General features: G+C 45.8%; 1 protein-coding gene across 2 annotated transcripts in view; it reads right to left on the bottom strand.

Annotated features, from left to right (window-relative positions):
• SP4 (Sp4 transcription factor) overlaps window positions 1-18,083 on the bottom strand; it is a 56,497-nt gene extending 38,414 nt beyond the window's left edge. Inside the window, exons 1-3 of one of the 2 annotated variants that reach the window (XM_020993256.2) lie at window positions 17,997-18,083; window positions 17,125-17,267; window positions 15,032-16,598 (exon numbers count right to left, since the gene is read on the bottom strand). In XM_020993256.2, the coding sequence (XP_020848915.1) occupies window positions 15,032-16,598; window positions 17,125-17,267; window positions 17,997-18,003 (1,717 nt within the window). In that variant the 5' untranslated portion in view covers window positions 18,004-18,083. The remainder of the gene's footprint in view (window positions 1-15,031; window positions 16,599-17,124; window positions 17,268-17,996) is intronic. The other variant, XM_020993255.2, reaches the window with a different exon arrangement.
• Between the last annotated feature and the right edge of the window lie 215 nt (window positions 18,084-18,298).

Genomic DNA, 18,298 nt, shown 5'->3' with positions numbered 1-18,298 from the left:
GCAGAATTAGCAGCATTGAGCACAGTGCCTGGAACCTATTAGACACTAAATAGATGCCTTTTCCCTTCCTTCCTTCCTTCCCCCACCAGACTGTCCCAGGTCAGAAATGGAGCAGACCACAGCTTATGGGAATGCCAGGGGCAGCTCACTCCTATGAGGCGTCATTGCAGTTCCAGTGTGGCTAAGACAGAGACACCCAGTCTCAAAAAAAGTAAAATGGGCAAGAATAATCTACTCCAGAGATTCTCAAACTTTCTCCATTGCTAAGGATCTTTGTGTCTCAGCAGTTTTTTCACAGCACCCAAAAGAAATATCTAACAGTTATCCTCATTAAGTAGTTAGGGTCAAACAACTTAACATGCATTTATATTCTAACAACTTAACAATCATTTGAAAAAACAACGCACAAAAATTGAAAGAAAAAATATTTTTATTTCATTCTTAAATCATGACTCCTTACTGTGGGATGTGTGCTCCTGGTGGGCACTGCACAACTTCTCAAACCTGGGTAGCAGATTGGACAGTGGCACCCTCATTTCCTGTTCCACAGAGACTTTCATGCAGGACTTGCTTTTAACACAGCAACTGTTGAAAACCCACCTTTGCAAAAATATATAGTCACAAACAAGAAAGTTCATAGCTGAAAGTACAATTCAACAAAAAACATATCTCAAACATTCAAGAATGTCACTGATCTAATATGCTGGACCCAAGAACGACACATCTTGACTTCTTGGACAAGAGGGGCCTGGCAGATGTCTGGCACCACAGATGTGTTTCCCCTTCAATTTAAAATACCCTATGATGCTCCACAGGGTCTACTCTTTGAAGACATTTCGAAGAGCAGGAGAATAGCTTGAAGATTTTTTTCTCCAAAGGAATGGGAAGCCCTTGGTGTGCTTTTAGGCAGAGGGGAAAGAAACCAGTGGCGAGAACAAACACAATATGAAGCTTCCTAAAAGGCTCCTGGATGAAGACGATGCTCTAACAAAGTGGAAAGCTGTGCGCATCCTTCCCTCTTTGTCATTCCCTAACTCGTACTTTTCTTCTCTTCTGGAAATTTTAGGAGTTGTTTAAATGATAAGTGAAGAAAGATACCTTAGTGAAATGAAAGGGACAGGCCAAGGGGAAAGAGGCTGGAAGACTGCATGGAAAGGAAGAAAAGGAAATTATGGAACAAAGCCTAGAATAACCCTCTTGGAACTAGATAAAAGAAATAAGTTTGTACATGGGGACAAAGTGGACCAACCAGCAAAGAAGGATGAGGTAGTCCAGGAGGACCTGCTAAAAAGAGCTGATCATACAGAACCTGGAAATCACTACTGCTTCCCAATGTGAGAAATACTATGGGTAAGGCTTGAGTTTAAACTAGAAGGGAACAGTACTCAAGGATGAAAGTTCCATTAGGATCCCCTAGATCCACTTTTAGCTCAACCTCTTCTTTATCCCATCCCTAATTTCAGGGAAACGACCATTATGGAAGGGGGTACTAGTACAAAGTACACAACTTTTAGCATCATTACAGCTGAGAATCAGTAACAAGGAATTCTACTCAGAAATGATTATTCAAAAACAGTATGTCAAGAAGGCCTCTTTTCATAATTCTAGCATTACCAAATTTGAAGATTATAGAATTTGAAGCTGAAAGCAACCTTAGAGATCATCTAATTTGAGACTCAGAGAGGTTAAAATATTTGTTCAGGGTCACAAATTGAGTAAGCATGTGAAAGTTGCATGTTATAATGGAAAAGGATACAAGACTTGGGGGTTTGAATACTAACCCTGAAGCCCCATCACAGGCAAGTCATTTAATTGGAAGAACAGGTGCTTCCTTTGAGAGAAATAGGGAAGTTTGGTAATCTGTTAGATTTGGGGTCAGGAGGACACCATGTTTTTTTACTTTGGACATGTTTAGTTTGAGACATGTCTGGGACATCTAATTGGAAATGTCCAAGAGGCACCTGGTGATGTTAGACTGAAGCTCAGGAGATGGGGGCTGGATAAATGGATTGGGGACTCATCTGCATAAAGAAAATTCAACCCATGGAAATTGAAGAAGTTACCAAAAAAGAGAGTCTCGAAGAAGAGCCTACATTTGGGGGTGAAATATGGATAATGGGCCAGCAAAGGAGACCGAGGCAGGTAGAAAACTGGAGAATCAAGACAATTGTGGAGGTGACTATGGCACAGAGAAGTCAAATGCAGCAGAGAGGTCAAAAAGGATTAAGACTGAAAGAAAACCACCAGATTTGGCCTTGAAGAGATTACTGATCTACTAAAGCACACAAAATAATTGTATCAATTCAACTGGAAAGTGTACTTTAAAGAAATAAAGACCAACTCAAATAGCTGGGAGAATATTCAGTGTATGTGACTGGGCTAAGGCAATATAATGAAAATGCTAGTAACCCAAGGTAAAATGAGAGTTTTAATGCTAGACCAAATGATGAAAGCTTGCAGAATGTGACAAAGTGGTAACAACATTCATCAGAAGAAACAAAAGATCCAGACAATCAAGGGAAATGATGAAAAGAAAAAAAGTCTGGCAGAAACTAGGCTTAGACCAACATCTTATGCCATATTCCACAAAAAAAATAAAAAATGGATGTGACCTGAATATTAAAGATCATACCATTAAAAAAAGAGAGAGAAGTAGATTATATACTTCTCACAGCTACAGGAAAGAGACAGACATTTTAACTAAGAAAGGGATAGAGACAATTACAAACAAAAAGATAATTCTGATCATAGGAAATCGAAAATTTTCTATACAAGCAAAACTAATGCATCCAGGATGAGAAAGGAAACAGTTAAATGGAAATAAAGTCTTAATATAGAAGAATTTCTCAGGTAATGATTTGGTATCCAGGATATACAGACAACTAGTAAGTGTGTGTGTGTGTGTGTGTGTGTGTGTGTGATCTACTTATGTGTGTGTAAATATATTTTTCTCAGACAGATAAGAGGTGAGCCATGGATTCAGAGTTATGGTTGCCCCAATTCCAAATCTAACCCTAATCCATGTATGTATACATGTAAATGTATCCATATACACAAATATATACATATATTTATATATGAACTGTTTGTTAATATTATTTGACCACTTATCTGTCAGGGAATAGCTTTGGGGAATATGTGTGTGTGTATGTGTGTGTGTGTGTGTAACAACTAGTATTTCTATAGTGCTTCAAGGTTTACAAAGTACTTTACAGACATGATCTCATTTGATCCTCACAACAACCCTGAAAGATGGGGGCTATAATAATCTCTATTTACAGAGGAGGAAACTGAGTCAGAGATTAAGTGACTTGCCTAGAGTCACACAGCAAGTTAAGGGTCTGAAGCTGGATTTGAGCTCAGATCTTCCTGACTCCTGGACCAGTGTTCTATCCGTTGTGACACCAGTTGTCTTTGTATATACTTTATAAAAGATTAACAGTTCTCCAAAGAAGAACTGCAAACTACTGACAGTCACATGAAGGAATGTTCCAATTCGCTAAGAAGAGACATGCAAACAAAAACAACCCTGAGGTTTCATCTCATACCTGGCAAATTGGCAAAGAAGAAGATGGGAATGGTCTTTATGGGAAAATGGGCACTATGGAACCCACTATGGAAAGTAATTTGGAGTTATGCAAATAAAGTGACGAAAATGTCCATATTTTTGGCCGAGATACTCTGCTGCTAGGTACGTACATAAAGGAGGTTACTGATAAAAAGAAAATTCCCATGTACATCAGAATATTTATAACACCACTTTCTTGTGGGAGCAAAGACATGGAAACAAAATAGATGCCCATCAAATGGGGAAAAGCTAAACACTTTCTGGTGAACATAATGGAATGTGACTGTGCTGTAAGAAATGATGTTCGTGATGACTACAGAGAAACCGTACGGATCTATGTGAACTGATACAGAGTGAAGTCAGCAGAGCCAAGACAACAGTAAACACAATGACCACAGCAATGCAAATGGAAAGAACAACAAAATAATAAGAAAATGTTACAAAACTATGAACAATAAGCAAGGCCCCAACCATTGCATATTTTCCTACTTTTTTTCTTGTGTACTCATCAGTTTTGCTGACAGATTATTCTTTTAAAATATTCCTTGTTATATGAGATGGCTTGCTAGGCAGGGGTTGGAGGAGATTCGGGGGAAATGTAAGTGATATTAAAACAATAATCAATAAAATTATTTTTTAAAAATGAGATCTAAGTTTGGACATGACAATTTCACTTAAGTGATGAGGCTGGAAGTCAGCTGGAGAAGAGTTGAGGAAGGAGAGCAGAGGAAATGGAGTCAACAAATTGCTTTTTCTAGAAATTTGGTGGAAAAAGGAAGGCAAGATAGAGGATGGGTAGGCTGAGGGGATGGTCCAGTCTAGTGAAAGTTTATTAAGAATGGGAGTCTAGGACATGTCTGTAGGAAGTAAGAAAGGAGCCAGGAGAGAGAAAGACTGATGATTCTAGAGAGGGATAATTGAGGAAGCAATTGGCTGGAGAAGATGGGAAGGGATGGGCCAGAGGGGTGGTCATCTCATTGTCAGAGACAAAGAGAAAAGGAGGAAAGAGCAGAGTGGTAATGTCAAGAGGTTCTGCCGTGAAGAAAAGGGGAGCAGAAGCAGCTCCTGTTCAGGTCTGGACAGCTTCTGAGGAGAGTGAGGAAATCAATCAAGGAGTAATAAAATGATTACCTTGCTGCAGTGAGCCATAACACTGCATGGAAAATCAGGAACAGAACATTCAAACAAATAAGGCAAGAGAAAAGATAATGGAGTGGAGCAGATAGAAAACTTGGAATCTGGAAGACTTGGGTTCAAATCCTCACCGACACCTACTGGAGGTGTGATCCCAGACAAGTACTTTCACATCTCAGTTCTCAGTCCTCATTAACTTTCTAAGACAATGAGCTGCAGAGAAGCCTGGGATCTGCTTCTGTGAAGGGACTCTCCTCTCTGGGAATTCCTTATACAAATGAAATCACAGGTTCAGATTCTCTCACCCCAGATAACTAGTTCAAAATGGGAGCAATTGTCTCTAAGTTATCTTTTAGAGACTTGAAAAATGAATGTGAATATACAGTATTACACCACTGGCAATTCAAATGAGATAATGTATACCAAGCTCTTTGTAACTCTTAAAATGCTGCATAAATACAATCTTTATTATTCATTCATTTCAGCCATTCATTGTGTGCCAGTCACTGTGCCAAGCAATAGGGATACAAAGATTAAAAACAAAAAAAGCAAGCCTGTGAGGATGCTTTTTTTTCTATTGGGACAGAACTGCCCTGTGACCAGAGAATATAAAGTAAGCAGAAGCAATGTCAGGAAGGAGAGAGCCCTAGCCGATGGGGAAGCTCTGAAGGAAGCCTGGGCCTCCACCAGGCAGCCAGGAGGAGAGTCTGGTCTGAACTTGGGGACCTCTAGGTGGTACGGCAGGACACGGAACGTCACCCAGAGGAAACGGCAAGTAGGCCACACTGCATCAGACCGGGCTCAGCTACGGCCAGTTTGGCCGGATTAATAAGATTAAATAGATCTGCCTTCTCCAATTACATTGCACAGAGGTGCCATGAAAGATTTAAAGCAAAAGATTCCTTTCACAAAAGCAGAAATTAGGCCAGTATTTTATTATTTGTCATTATTCCTTGGCAAAGTTAGAAAGTCAAAGTAAGCTTCCCAGCTAGTTTTGTTAAGCCATTAGGTACACGCCTCAGAGTGCTTGCTGTGAGATCCCCACATAACAAACACCTTTGGAAAACTCTGTCACCCAAAATTCCCTTTGCATAGGAGCAAGAAGGTTCTACCTCATACATTTTCCTCTAAAACAAATGATTAATGAGGTCTTAGAGAAGTCCTTTATGGTTATGGGGAAAAAATGAATATACTATGAAAAAGAAATGACACCAATATATGTATGTAGACACATGAATGTTTATATGAAGTATGCCCCTTTTAAATAAAATCCCAAATAAGAAGATTCAAACATATAAGATGAGGGAACCTCAACATATTAATAGCTCTGGGTAAAAAAAATCCACAGGGGTTGGCTGAGGTAATGCAGTTGCTAAATGTAGGGGTTAAGGCAAGGTTTTCAGATTGAGTATTAATCCGAATGCATCCCTCAGGTACTCATTTTCACCTACAAGAAGAACTAGCTGCCTCTTTCATCCCTGAGCTCAGATGCTACATGTCCCTAGTTTCAAGCTTCAAACTCCCTAGAGAGGAACAGGGAAGCAGAGGAAAGTTCTTGAAGAATCACCACTGTTTAATTTACGAGCCTGAACTTTCCCTGTGTGAAAACCAAATTAATCTTCCTGGGAGTCTGGGATCCTGGGTTCTCATGGTGGCTAGGAATGACTGAATCGACAGGTCCTAAGCTATTTAGGTCTCAGCCCCATTATCCATACAGTCACAGAGCTGGATGCAATTATATTGTCTAAGAGTCTTCTAGTCCAAATTTGGTGACTTCTGGTGGAAAATGCTAGCTAGAAAAATTTGGGAAATGAAATCCAGGTGTTCAAGCATGTCACCAACAACCTTAAGCTGCTCTAATATAAGCACGGCTTAAAAACAAATTGACAAAATGCTCCTGACTTTAAGATAAACAGCTCTGGTCAGTAAACAAATGTAAGCCACAAAATCCCACGTTTCTAAGTACCTGCAGTTACAGAAGTTCACTTGCTCCTTAGACTTGTTCCTTAAAGCCCTCTGGCCACAGAGGTACTGTGGGAAAAGCAGCTGATCCTCTCTTTCAGCCAACAGCCCCCATCTCTGGGCTACATCTCTTCCTGTCTCTAAGATGGGCCAAAGGAAAACTGATGCTGTTAAAATTCCTACACTATTTACTTTATAGGAACTTAGGGCTTAAAACTCATATAAGGTTTTAACACCTAGAGCTGTCTTGTACATAATAGGTACACAACAAATGTTCACTGGATTTTTTGTTTTTTCTTGCTATATCTCAGAATCCCAAAGATGATGTATACTGGAATGTATTCAGCTAACAATTATGATGAAAAGAACACGATAACAATAACTGTCAGGATTTCTTCAGCACTCATTACATGTAAGGCACTCTGCTAAGTGCTTCACTTATTTATGTATTATTTATATTTTTTTAGCTTATTCAATCCCCAAAACAACACTGTGAGGGAGGTTGTATTTTTATCCCCAATTACAGAGGAGGAAACCAAGGCAGACAGAGGTTAAGTGACTTGCCCAGGGTCACAGAGCTAGTAAGTGTCCGAGGCTGGGTTTGAGATCAGATCTTCCTGACTCTAGTCCAGCATTCTCTGCCTCCAGACGTCCTCTCTTGAGATTCCAATTCAACTGTATTACCATCAGACTGGGGAAGGAAATAGTGATAAGCTATCCTGACTTAGGTAAAAGTCAGGCCGAATGGCTTGCCAGGCTCTTTTATTATTGCTTGTCCTTCGTTTTCAAAGAGGACCAATGACATCATGAGGTAATGTCTTGACTCCTGGGTGAACTGGATTGCAGCGAGGCAGTCACACAGTCATCAGCCTCACTCTCTCTTCCCGAGTCACTGAAGTCTATTGAGAGGACAAAAGTCCGGACAACTGGTCACGGCCCGGGATGCAGCGGGTGACCTTGGCCTCCTGGATGTCTGACCAAGCTCTAAGCGCTCCACAGCACCTGTCTCAGCCACCTTCGTAGCCACTGGAACACAGTGTCTTCATCTGCCCATTATGCCAGGGGAAGTCTTCACACGCTTGGGACAGACACCCCACCAACGAACCAACGGGTCTGAGGCCTTTTGGTCACCTTTGACCTGGCTTAGCGAGGCTGCTGAGATAGTGTACCAGGGTGTGGCCACTGTCCATCGCTTCCTGGAGCCACAGGTGAGAGCCAGGTGAAAGGCTGACACCACAGGTGGATGAGGCTCTTACGTACTAAAACTAGGAATTGATCCCCTGCATCAGAGCAATCCCCAAATAAGAGCCATGAGAGCGTCATTCCGCTTTGCTTGGCTGAATGAGTTACAGCCATTCTCCTTCCCCCAGTCCGACTTTCCCTGCTTTCTCTTTGGCACCCTCTGCTCCTTTGGGGTTCTGCTGCATCACCAAAGAAGGGTATTAAGGGGTAAGCCCAGGACCCAGGATTATCTTGCATTTCTCTTTGTTTCATGGGCTGCAACAGCCCGTGAGGGCAACCTCTCCCAAGGTAATGAGCCTCTTACTTCAAGAGGGCCAGAAAAATGTCATCCGCAGCCACAACCATCCTCACTGCCGTGTCAGCGCTGAGCTTGGGAGCAACCACCTGACGCTGCCTCAGAAGGGCCATGTAACTGCTCCGCCACAACGAGCAGAACTTGTACTGATTTTAATCTGGCTCACAATTTTATTAAAAGTGTGATCTTATCAAAGGGCAATAAAGGAGGAATGTTAAGACATACCCTCCCTTCTCCAAATCAAATTAAGTTTATCTACATTCTACTTTTAAGCCCAACCAACAACGTGGAATTATTAGTTTAGACACTTCCCTCAAACCATAAGTAGCAAGAAAGGCCAAAAATGGATCATAGGATTCTAAGGGTCTTGGGGTCTTCAAGGTCATCAAGTCTGAAACCAGAACATTTTAGAATGAGGAAGTTCAGCCCAAAGACAGGAAGTGACTTGTCTAGCACACAGTAAATCAGAGAGGCTGGTCTTGAACCCCAGTCATCTTGGAGTCTTGCCCAACTGCCTGAGCTCCTCCTGCATCTCTGCCCTATCCACAAGCAGGAGTATCACCGGGCTGCACTCTGTGCAATGACACGAGTGAGAAAGCAAGTTTCCTTCTAGGTATCTCGGGGCCCCGCCACTGGGTGTGCACTTAGTAACTCTTCCTAATAACCTCCTCTCTAACTTCCCTAATTCTGACAAGGGCACCACCATGTTTCAGTTCACTCAGGTTGCCAATCTCAGGGACATCCTGGACTCTTCATTCTCCTTCACACCACATATCCAACCATTCAGTCACCAAGTGTTGCTCTTTCTATAGCCACAAAATCCTTCACATGTGGCCCTTTCTTTGCCTTCCCACCACAACCACCCTCATTCAAACCCTTATCACTTTTTGACTACATTTTTGCAAAATCCTCCTAATTGGCTTCTCAGGCCTCTAGTCTCTTCCTTTACCAAAAGGATATTCCTAAAGCAGTGATCTGATCATAGCACTCTCGTTCACGGTCATAAACTTTAGTGGTTCCCCAGGCCCCTAGAATCAAATGCAAACAAACTCCTCTTCTTGGCATATAAAGCCCTTCACAACGTAGCTCCAGTCTACCTTGTCAGGCTTTTTTATATACAGCTCTCCCTTCACATACTCTATGCTCAAGCCAAGCTGGCTGCTTTGTTGTGACTCAAACATGACCTTCCCACTACCTACCTGCCATCTCCTTGATTCGGTATAAGCTGTAGGTAGCCCCAGGCCTGGGCCTGCCCCACTCCATTTCTTAAAATCCATTAGCTTTCTGCAAAGCTGCCTCATACATAAGGCTTTTCCTGCCCCCCCCCCCAACCTGGTGGCACCTCCCCCTGATACTTATGTGTACTGGTTTTCCCCTCCAATGGAACCTGAGTTCCTATTCTGGAAGTATGCTAAGAAAGGGACTAACACCTCCATACTCCTTCACCCAAAGATTTCACCGCTAGACATATACCCTGAGGAGCTGACAAAGATAAAAAGGTCTCATGTGTGACAAAATCTTTATGGTAATACTTTTTGCAGTAACAAAGAACTAATAAAGTAGATGTTCCCCCTCATCAAAAGGGGAATGGCTAAAGAAAGTGCGGTGTGTGAAGGTAACGAAACATTACTATACCCTAAGAAATGATGAATAATTAAAACACAGAGAAGCATAAGAAGATTTAACACGAACCGATACAAAATCAATCAACAAATATTTAAGTGGTAAACTTATGATGTTTTAGGCATCATTGTAACAATGTAAGTGAAAAGAATAACCAACTTCCCCCTACTGAAGGATGAACAATTCCACTGACCAAGCCTGGCCCTGAAGAAGTGAGAAAAGGGTCTCTGAAGAGATGGCAATGATTACAGGTGTGGAACATTACATACGTGGTCAGCTTCTGAGGACGTGTTGGTTGGTTATGTTGAACAACTTTCTTTTTCTCTTATTCTTTGTAGAGAAGGGCTATCCGGGGCGGGGAGGTGCACAACAGGATATGAAGCGGAAACAAAACAAAATATTGAGAAGTCTGGGTATCTCAAAAGTACTGGTGCACTTTTGAAAAAAAGAATGTAAGCTCTGAGATAAATTACTGTTTCACTTCTGCCCCTGTATATGAAGTGTCTAGCACAGTGTCTGCCATGCAGCAGGTACTACATAAATGTATCTGATCAACTGGACAAATCATTTATACATGTGACATAGCTTAGTATTGATTTGGATTCTCAGCATTTAATGCAGCTCTGGACAAAGAGAAAATGCTTAATAAACACTACTTTATTCATTTAAAAAGTTTCAATGACTAATAATTTTGTTCGACAATTGGTTATAAATACCGCAAATACTTAGAAAAAAACTTACGGTACACAAAAAAGTCTCAATGAATTTCAGCCTTTTCCTTTACACTGAAATTCTCATTCATATCATCAAACGAGAAAACGGTACTATTTTTTAACTGCAAAGTTCAACATAAAAGTCAGCTGTTATTTCCAGTATTTGCATGAAGGGCAGGAGCCCTGAGGTCTTATTTCCTAGCCAGCATCCTACAGCGCTTTCCCTGTAACTCTGTAGTGAAGCGAAGGTGATCACTGTCACCTCAGGACGACACGAAGGAAGTTGAAAAGCACACCAGCACAAGTCTGATGGGGAATAATGACAAGGCCGGCCCTTTTAACGTGCATCACTGCTCCCCCCAGTCTGGGGTGCTGAACAACAGAAGCCCCTTACACAGAGGGACTAAATGTTTGACCAGACCGTTCTGTCCCCCGCTCAGAAGGCCAGCCCCACCTTAGGTTGCTAACATTAAATCCAGTTCAAAAAGGAAGTCAAAGATTACAAGGCTATATTCCAAGGTAACTTCAGCTCTCTCAAATGGGCACTTACTCCCTCCCAAGGAAACTTAACTGGCCCAACAGTAACTGTGCTTTCTTGTAGGACCCATCAATCAACATGTAAATTTCTTAGGGACCTACCAGAGGCCAAGCACAGGGCTAAATGCTGGGGATACAAGTACAAAAACTGCAACAATACCTCCTCACAAGAAGCTTGCATTCTAATGAGGGGAGAGAGGTACGTAGAAATATATGTAGACAGACGGCAGACACACGTAGTACATATATACAGTACAAATATAAAGTGAATAAATACAAATATATCACACTCATACACAAAGTAGTTAAATACAAGACAGTTCAGGAGGGAGGACGCTAGCAGTGGGGAGGATCAGGAAAGATGTCACGCAGAAGATGGTGTCTAAGCTGTCTATCTGGTTTTTTAAAATAATTTATTTGTTTTTAGTTTTCAACATTCACTTCCATAAGATGTGTGTGTGTGTGTGTGTGTGTGTGTGTGTGTGTGTGTGTGGCAACTGGGGTTAAGTGACTTGCCCAAGAATCACACAGCTAGTGAGTGTTATGTGTCTGAGGCCGCATTTGAACTCAGGTCCTCCTGACTCCAGGGCCGGTGCTCTATCCACTGCACCACCTAGCTGCCCCGAATTCTGAGTTTTAACGTTTCTCTCCCTCCCTCCCCAAGACGGTGTACAATCTGATACAGGCTCTACTTACACATTCCTGTTAAACGTATTTTCCTGTTAGTAGTGATGTAAATAAGAATGAGGACTAATGGGAGCAAACACGAGAAAGAAGAAACAAGATTTTTTAAAAAGGAGAGCAAACAGTCTGCTCCGTGTGCATTCGGACTCCAGAGTTCTTGCTCTGGATGTGGACAGCCTTTTCCAGCCGAGTTTTCTGGAGCTGTCTGAGATACTTTAAGCCGTCTATCGTACAGAAGAGAGGGACTCTGTGGGGTAGAAGGAAGGAGGCCGAGTATTTCAGGCATGGAGAACCACCATGCAGCTGCCCAGGGACCGGAGAAGGGGTCTTGTGGGTGAGGACCAGAGAGAACAAGTGGACATTCACCCTGGGAAGGAGCGTCCAAAGGGACTTCGAAAGATGACGCTGGGCCCAGTTACGTAGGGCTTTAGAAGTTAAACTGAGACGTTGACATTTTATTCTTGAGGCAATGGAAATTACTGGGGAGTCACCTACGAATTCAATCTGAGCTTAAGGAAAATGACCGGCAGCAGCGTGCAGGACAGCCCAGAGCTGGGAGAACCTTGGGGCAGAAAGACTAACACTTAGCAGGCCGTGGCAGGATTCGAGATGAGAGGTGATAAGACCATGATCAAGGTGGCAGCTGTGTGAATGGAGAAGAGGACGTCTGACAAGTGACTACATGGAATGAGGATTATAATGGGAGATCCTGAACCAGAGACACTGGGACTGCTGACAGGAATAGTTTGGAAGAGCCACAGTGACATGTTGCGCACTGAGAATGTTTTCACATCATAAAATGAGAGTTAAGAAGCATCCTAGGAAACTTCAGCAAAACGCAAAAAATCTTTGGCTGCATATGCTGTATTTAAACTTTCAAACCCTCCCCCCCAAAAAAAACCTGGAGTATAAACTCAAAAAACCAAATTCTTCAGATACTTCAATGGCACTCTATAAAAGAATACATACTGGAGTTCCCAAAAGTCCACTAGCAATTACCTATGACAATGAGAGAAACAGAATGGATTAAACCGTTTTTAGGCTCCATTCAAAAACAATTCATAAACACATTCATACTGTGCAACGGCCTGCCAGTCTCAATGCTGGCGATGAATGAGCAGGACATAGGGAAGGAAGCCTTAGATTGCAAGACACTGTACACTTCACTAAGCTTCGTGAGGGCGGCTGTCATCCATTTTTGGTTTTCGTTTTTTTGTTTCTGTTTTTGTTTTTTAAGGCAATTGGGGTTAAGTGACTTGCCCAGGGTCACACAGCTAGTACGTGTCAAGTGTTTGGTCTGAGGGCAGATTTGAACTCAGGTCCTCCTGACTTCAGGGCCGGTGCTCTATCCACTGCGCCACCTAGCTGCCCCTCTCATCCATTTTTGTTTCCCCAGAGTGCCTACCTGTGCAGCAGACAGCCAAATGTCTCAACATCCACGTAATAACAGTGGACTGGTTTCCTAATCCAAACCCTACATAACCTTACCTCTTACATGCACCCAATAATTCATCAATCACTACAAGATAAATACAGGCCACTATAAGTGGATGCTCAAAGATTAACTTTTGGTGGGGAACAGGAAATACTCCCCTCCAACCCCTTAAACAGGACTCGTGCCATAGAGAACCCATTCAACAGCCATAACTCAAATTTCTAGATTGCCGAAAGCCTGGCACTATTTTGTGTACATTATCCCATTTGACTGAAGAAAAAAAGCAGATTATTAAGTAAAAATTTCAAATCTAGCCAGATATTCTGAGTTGCAAAAGTTGATTCAGAAATTCTCAAACTCATTCAATATTGCTATACTTTGTACTCTTTCACATTGTGTCTAGGAAGTGAGTAACAAAATCAGGATTTCAAATACAGAAGGTCTCTTTGAGTTGTCAACCATAAGAGAATTGCATCCACACAAATTTGGTTCACTTTTTTCTAAGAAAAAGATTACTATGCAAGATAATGTAGGACTTATCAAAATGGGACTCCTTACCTAAAATGGCTGAATAAATAACAAAACCACCAAGAACTCCTTTAATCCAGAATTGATACTTGGGTTCAAGTTTATGTTCCCTAAGAAAATCAATTCTTAGATTACATTATTAATTTGTATCAGTGAGGCGACCGTAGGTCAAGTTTAAAATACTGAATAGAACTTTCCAAGAACATTTACATGCAAAACTACACTAATGCCAAATTAAACCTACTAAGGAAAACAGGTTTGCCCAGAGTGCCTCTATCAGGGCCAGCAGCAAGATTGTGAATGCAGCTGAAGCTTTGAAAAGTTACAAAACTCCATTTTTGGGCAAAATATCCCCAAATTCATAGTAACCTCTTCTCTAGCTATTACAAATTAGAGAAGTCTTCTGCACACTGTTATTCTTAACTGCCCTTCCACCACAATGAAATACTGAAAAAGAAACCAGAGACCTGACCTTCGGACATCAACACACCAACATACAACATGATGGAGCTTTGCTGAAGATAGACTTTTGCAAATCAAGCCTGTTGGGGACAGCCCTACCCTCCCACTGCAAAGATGACATTTCAAAAGTCTTTCCACATCTCCATTCTGGCAGAACAATCATCATATAAGTTTATAAAAAAAAAAAATCTGCAGCTAAACTCGGTAGCCTCTCCCACCTGCTGCCATTTGTCGTTGGTTTCAAAGGATAACCCAGGGCAAGGAAACGCTGACACGCGGGCAACAAAACAATGAAACATGAGCCATCACGTCGAATTTTAAAAATGTTCTGTGACCCGATACCAGAGTAGCCTTAAAAATCCCCAACACCCAATGAAGCACAGCGCTTTTTTGGCTCATTCATGCTCCATACACACTCTTGAGGGCAAGGCTCCTTTGGGAGTGGAGGCTCAGCTCTTGACCTGGGACTGCCCGACAATGACAATGAAGCTTGGAGGAGGAAGCTAGCGCTTAGACTGGAAACTTTACGAAAGGACCCACAACTCAACCTTCTGCCTGTGAGGTGCTACCAGCAATCTCTTTCCAGTCCCTGTGCTGTAAACCACAAATCAGAGGCGAATCCTGCACATGGAGCATGCTGCCAAGGTGAAGTGGGCACAGTGGTGCCTACCGACAAAGCTGAAGGAGTCAACGGAGTTTTCCAGGGTCTCTGTACTTAAGCTCTTCCTTCTCCTCTGCTCCCCTCACAGCAGCAGAGGTCAAACTGAAGGGTTAGCACAATTATCAATAACCTTTGCAATTATGACAATGGCCTAAAGCGACCGAAGAAGATGTGGTCTGTGACTTACCGGCCACACTAGTGATTGTCACTGGAACTCCCTGCACTTGGACACCTGCAGCCCCCAGGTTGGCCACGCTCACCGTCTGAAGGTTAGGCACGGACGCAAGCTGGGCGGCGTTCAACGTTATCGGGGCCCCAGCCACTGCCACTGGGGCAATCTGGGCCAGAGCCGTGCCACCGCTTGAAGACACTGGGGTGATGGTGAGTTGTTGGGGCAACCCAGCATTCTGAACTTGCAAATTGGGAAGGCTCTGAATATTCTGAACCTGCACAGTTTGCCAACTGATCTGCCCTGACGGGGTTAAGGTCGGTGCTCTGATAAGCACCTGAGTTGGACTTACAGCCTGAAGCTGGACGTTCTGCAAAGGCTGCTGCTGGATGGTCTGCAGGGTCTGTCCTGCCTGGAGCTGAAATGACTGGGGAGGAATGGCCTGAATAATCTGCTGCTGAGGCTGCTGAATCTGGATCTGCTGCAAGATGGGCTGGCCCACAATCTGCACTTGCTGGAGGGAGCCGGCCTGCTCCTGCTGGGGTGCGTTCTGAAGGCCGTTGGGCTGGAGCTGACCAGAGTTCTGGGCTTCAGCTTCTGGGGCAGGGGTCTGAGATTCTTCAAGGGCCCTTTCTGAAGCGCCCGCCGCGCTCACATACTGGCCCGAGTCCACCGAGCTCACTAACGGGTCGCTGCTCGTCAGAGCCGTCGAAGCCGTGGACGTGCAGGCGGTGGAGGAGGAGGAGGGGGACTCGGGCATGGTGCTGCTAGCAGAGGCCGTGGTGGCAGGGGGCGTGGGGGTCGGGGTGGACACTAACTGATTCCCATTGGATGCTCCCCCGTCAGCAGCAGCCTGGCCCATCTGTCCAGAGCCTCCTCCGGCAGCCACACTGTTGATCACAGGCAAAGCTAGAGTCACTCCTCCAATGTTGATAGGTAAAGTTGTCACAACTTGAGCCTGAGTGCCCGGAATTGTCTGTAACTGCAATGGTATGGAGACCCCAGGCCGAATTTGGACGGGGACCGTCTGATTCGCCAGGTTTTGAGCAAGAATATTCCCAGAAGCTGTCCTGTTAGCAGCTGTGAGGATAGCTTGATTATTACCTGCAGGAATGAGCTGGATCTGACCCTGCAAATCCTGCAGAGACGCAGCATTGCCTGGGTTGATCTGGATCTGCTGGCCCTCCACGGCCTGCAGCTGTGGTATCACTTGGTATTGAACGTTCCCACTGGGGTTCTGTACCTGGATGACTTGAAACTGACCCGAGGCGGAAGGCTGGCTGGGCTTGGCCTTGGTCGGGGAGCTGCTCTCATTGGTGCTGCCGGCAGAGCTGGCCGAACTGGAGGCTGCCTGGGAAACGGTATTTTCCTTCGAAGAGGGAGGTGTAGCGGTGACCAGTTGCCAAGCATTTCCCGCGAGTTGCGTGGTCACCAGCTCCAGCTGCTGGGGCTGGTTCTGAAGCTGTACCAGCCCCTGGCTCGGGTCAATGATGATCTGCTGCTGCCCGGAGGCTTGATTTTCACCCGGAGTCCCTATCTTGCTGCAAGTGGCTGCCAGGAGAGCCAGAGGAGAAGGCTGAGAGTCCTGCCCACAGAGGGGATGGGAAAAAAGGGGCGGGTTTAGTGGAAGCCACCAGGGGGGGAGTTTTTTTTTTTTGACAGTTCTAAATATCAAAACTTACCCAGGAAGTGGCAGAAATCAAAGAGTGCTTTGAACCAATAAAAAAAAAAACAGTTAAGAGACCTGAGAAGCCCGAGTGAGGAAGTGGGACCTTCTGTGACCCAAGCTTTAAAAATGAGGGTCAATCACTGGAAAGTTTTTTGAAGCCAAGATAGATTACTTTAAAAAAAGAAAAAAACAAAAAACTCGGAGGAGGGGGGAATCTCCTTTCAGGGCTTCTGGATGCAATTTTTAAAGCATCCCCCAGAGCCTGAATCCCGCATGTTCTTTAGCAGGTAAACCATTTAGCAGTGGGGGGCCCCCACCCCACCCCACCCCCACATCCAGGGGGAGAAGCTTTGAATGCCCTCACCAACTCCCCCTTCCCACAGCAGGCAGTAGCTTCCCCTTCCCCAAGGAGTTGGGGTGGGGGGTGGCAGAGAAGCTTTACCTGGGAACCGGCGGTTTTGGCTTTTTTATTGTTGTTCTCCGGCTCTGAAGTCTTCCCTGCTTCGGGGGCCATGGCAGCCCCGGCAGCTGCCCCAGCCACTGCTGCTGTGGGGGGGACCTCGTCCTCCTCCTCCTTCTTCTGATCTGCAAGAGCCCCCACCCTGCCTGGTTAGTGGGGAGCTCGCCCTGGAACTCCCTCCCTTGCCCAGTTATTGGGGCTCACTCAAGGGGTGGGGCTCCTTCCTGCCCCCGTGCAGTTACTGGGGTTCATCCTGGGGTGGGGTCACTCCCTTGGCTCGGTTCTTGTGGTTCATCACGGGGGTGAAGCCCCTCCTTCGGCCCCCCGAGGTTCTTGGGGTCCATATGGCAGATGGGGTATCCCCCTCGGCCTCCCGCCGGTCTACTGGGGTTCATCCTGGGGGCGGGGGTCCCTCCCTCGGCCCCCCGCGGTTGTCGGGGCCCATCTCTGGGACGGCTCCCTCCCTCGGCCTCCCCAGCTGGTCTCCTGGGGCTCATCGTGGGGGCGGGGGTCCCTCCCGCGGCCCCCCGCGGTTCTCGGGGTCCGTCCCGGGGGCGGGGGTCCCTCGCCCCCTCCCTCCCCGGGGCGGGCGGCGGCACAGCGGCAGGCAGGCGGGCCCGGCCGGCGGGGAGGAGGGCCGAGCGCTCGGAACGTGGTTGGAAACCCGACCCCTCGGCTCCAGAGCAACACCCAGAAGGCGGCGGCAGCCGGGCTCCGCGGCGGAGACAAAACCCGGGCGGCCCGCCCCGCGCGGGCCGCCGCCGCCCCCGGCCCCTCCTCCGCCTCCTCCCCCTGGAGCATCCCGGCCCGGCCCGGCCCGGCCCGCCCGGCCCGGCCCGGCCCGCCGAACGTACCGCTCATCCCGCATTCACGGCGCGGCCCGAGGGCGGGCAGGCGGGCGGGGGCCGGGGCCGGGGCGGGGCGGGGAGGAGAGGGCCGGGCGGGCCGGGCCGGGCGCCCGCCCGCGGGAGGAGAAGGAGGAGGAGGAGGAGGAGGAGGAGGAGGAGGCGGAGGCGGCGGCGGACGAGGAGGAGGAGGAGGAGGAGGAGGAGGAAAGGGAGGAGGCGGCGGCTCCCGAGGCTGCGGCGGCTCCGGCCCGCCCGGCCCGGCTTTGGGCGCAGGGCCGCCGCGGGGCTGTGGCGTAGCAGATCCTCTC

This window comes from Phascolarctos cinereus, unplaced genomic scaffold (assembly GCF_003287225.1).
Source record: "Phascolarctos cinereus isolate Bilbo 61053 unplaced genomic scaffold, phaCin_HiC Scaffold_1;HRSCAF=81, whole genome shotgun sequence".
Classification (NCBI taxonomy): Eukaryota; Metazoa; Chordata; class Mammalia; order Diprotodontia; family Phascolarctidae; genus Phascolarctos; species Phascolarctos cinereus.
This window is presented reverse-complemented; position numbering and strand designations above follow the sequence as displayed.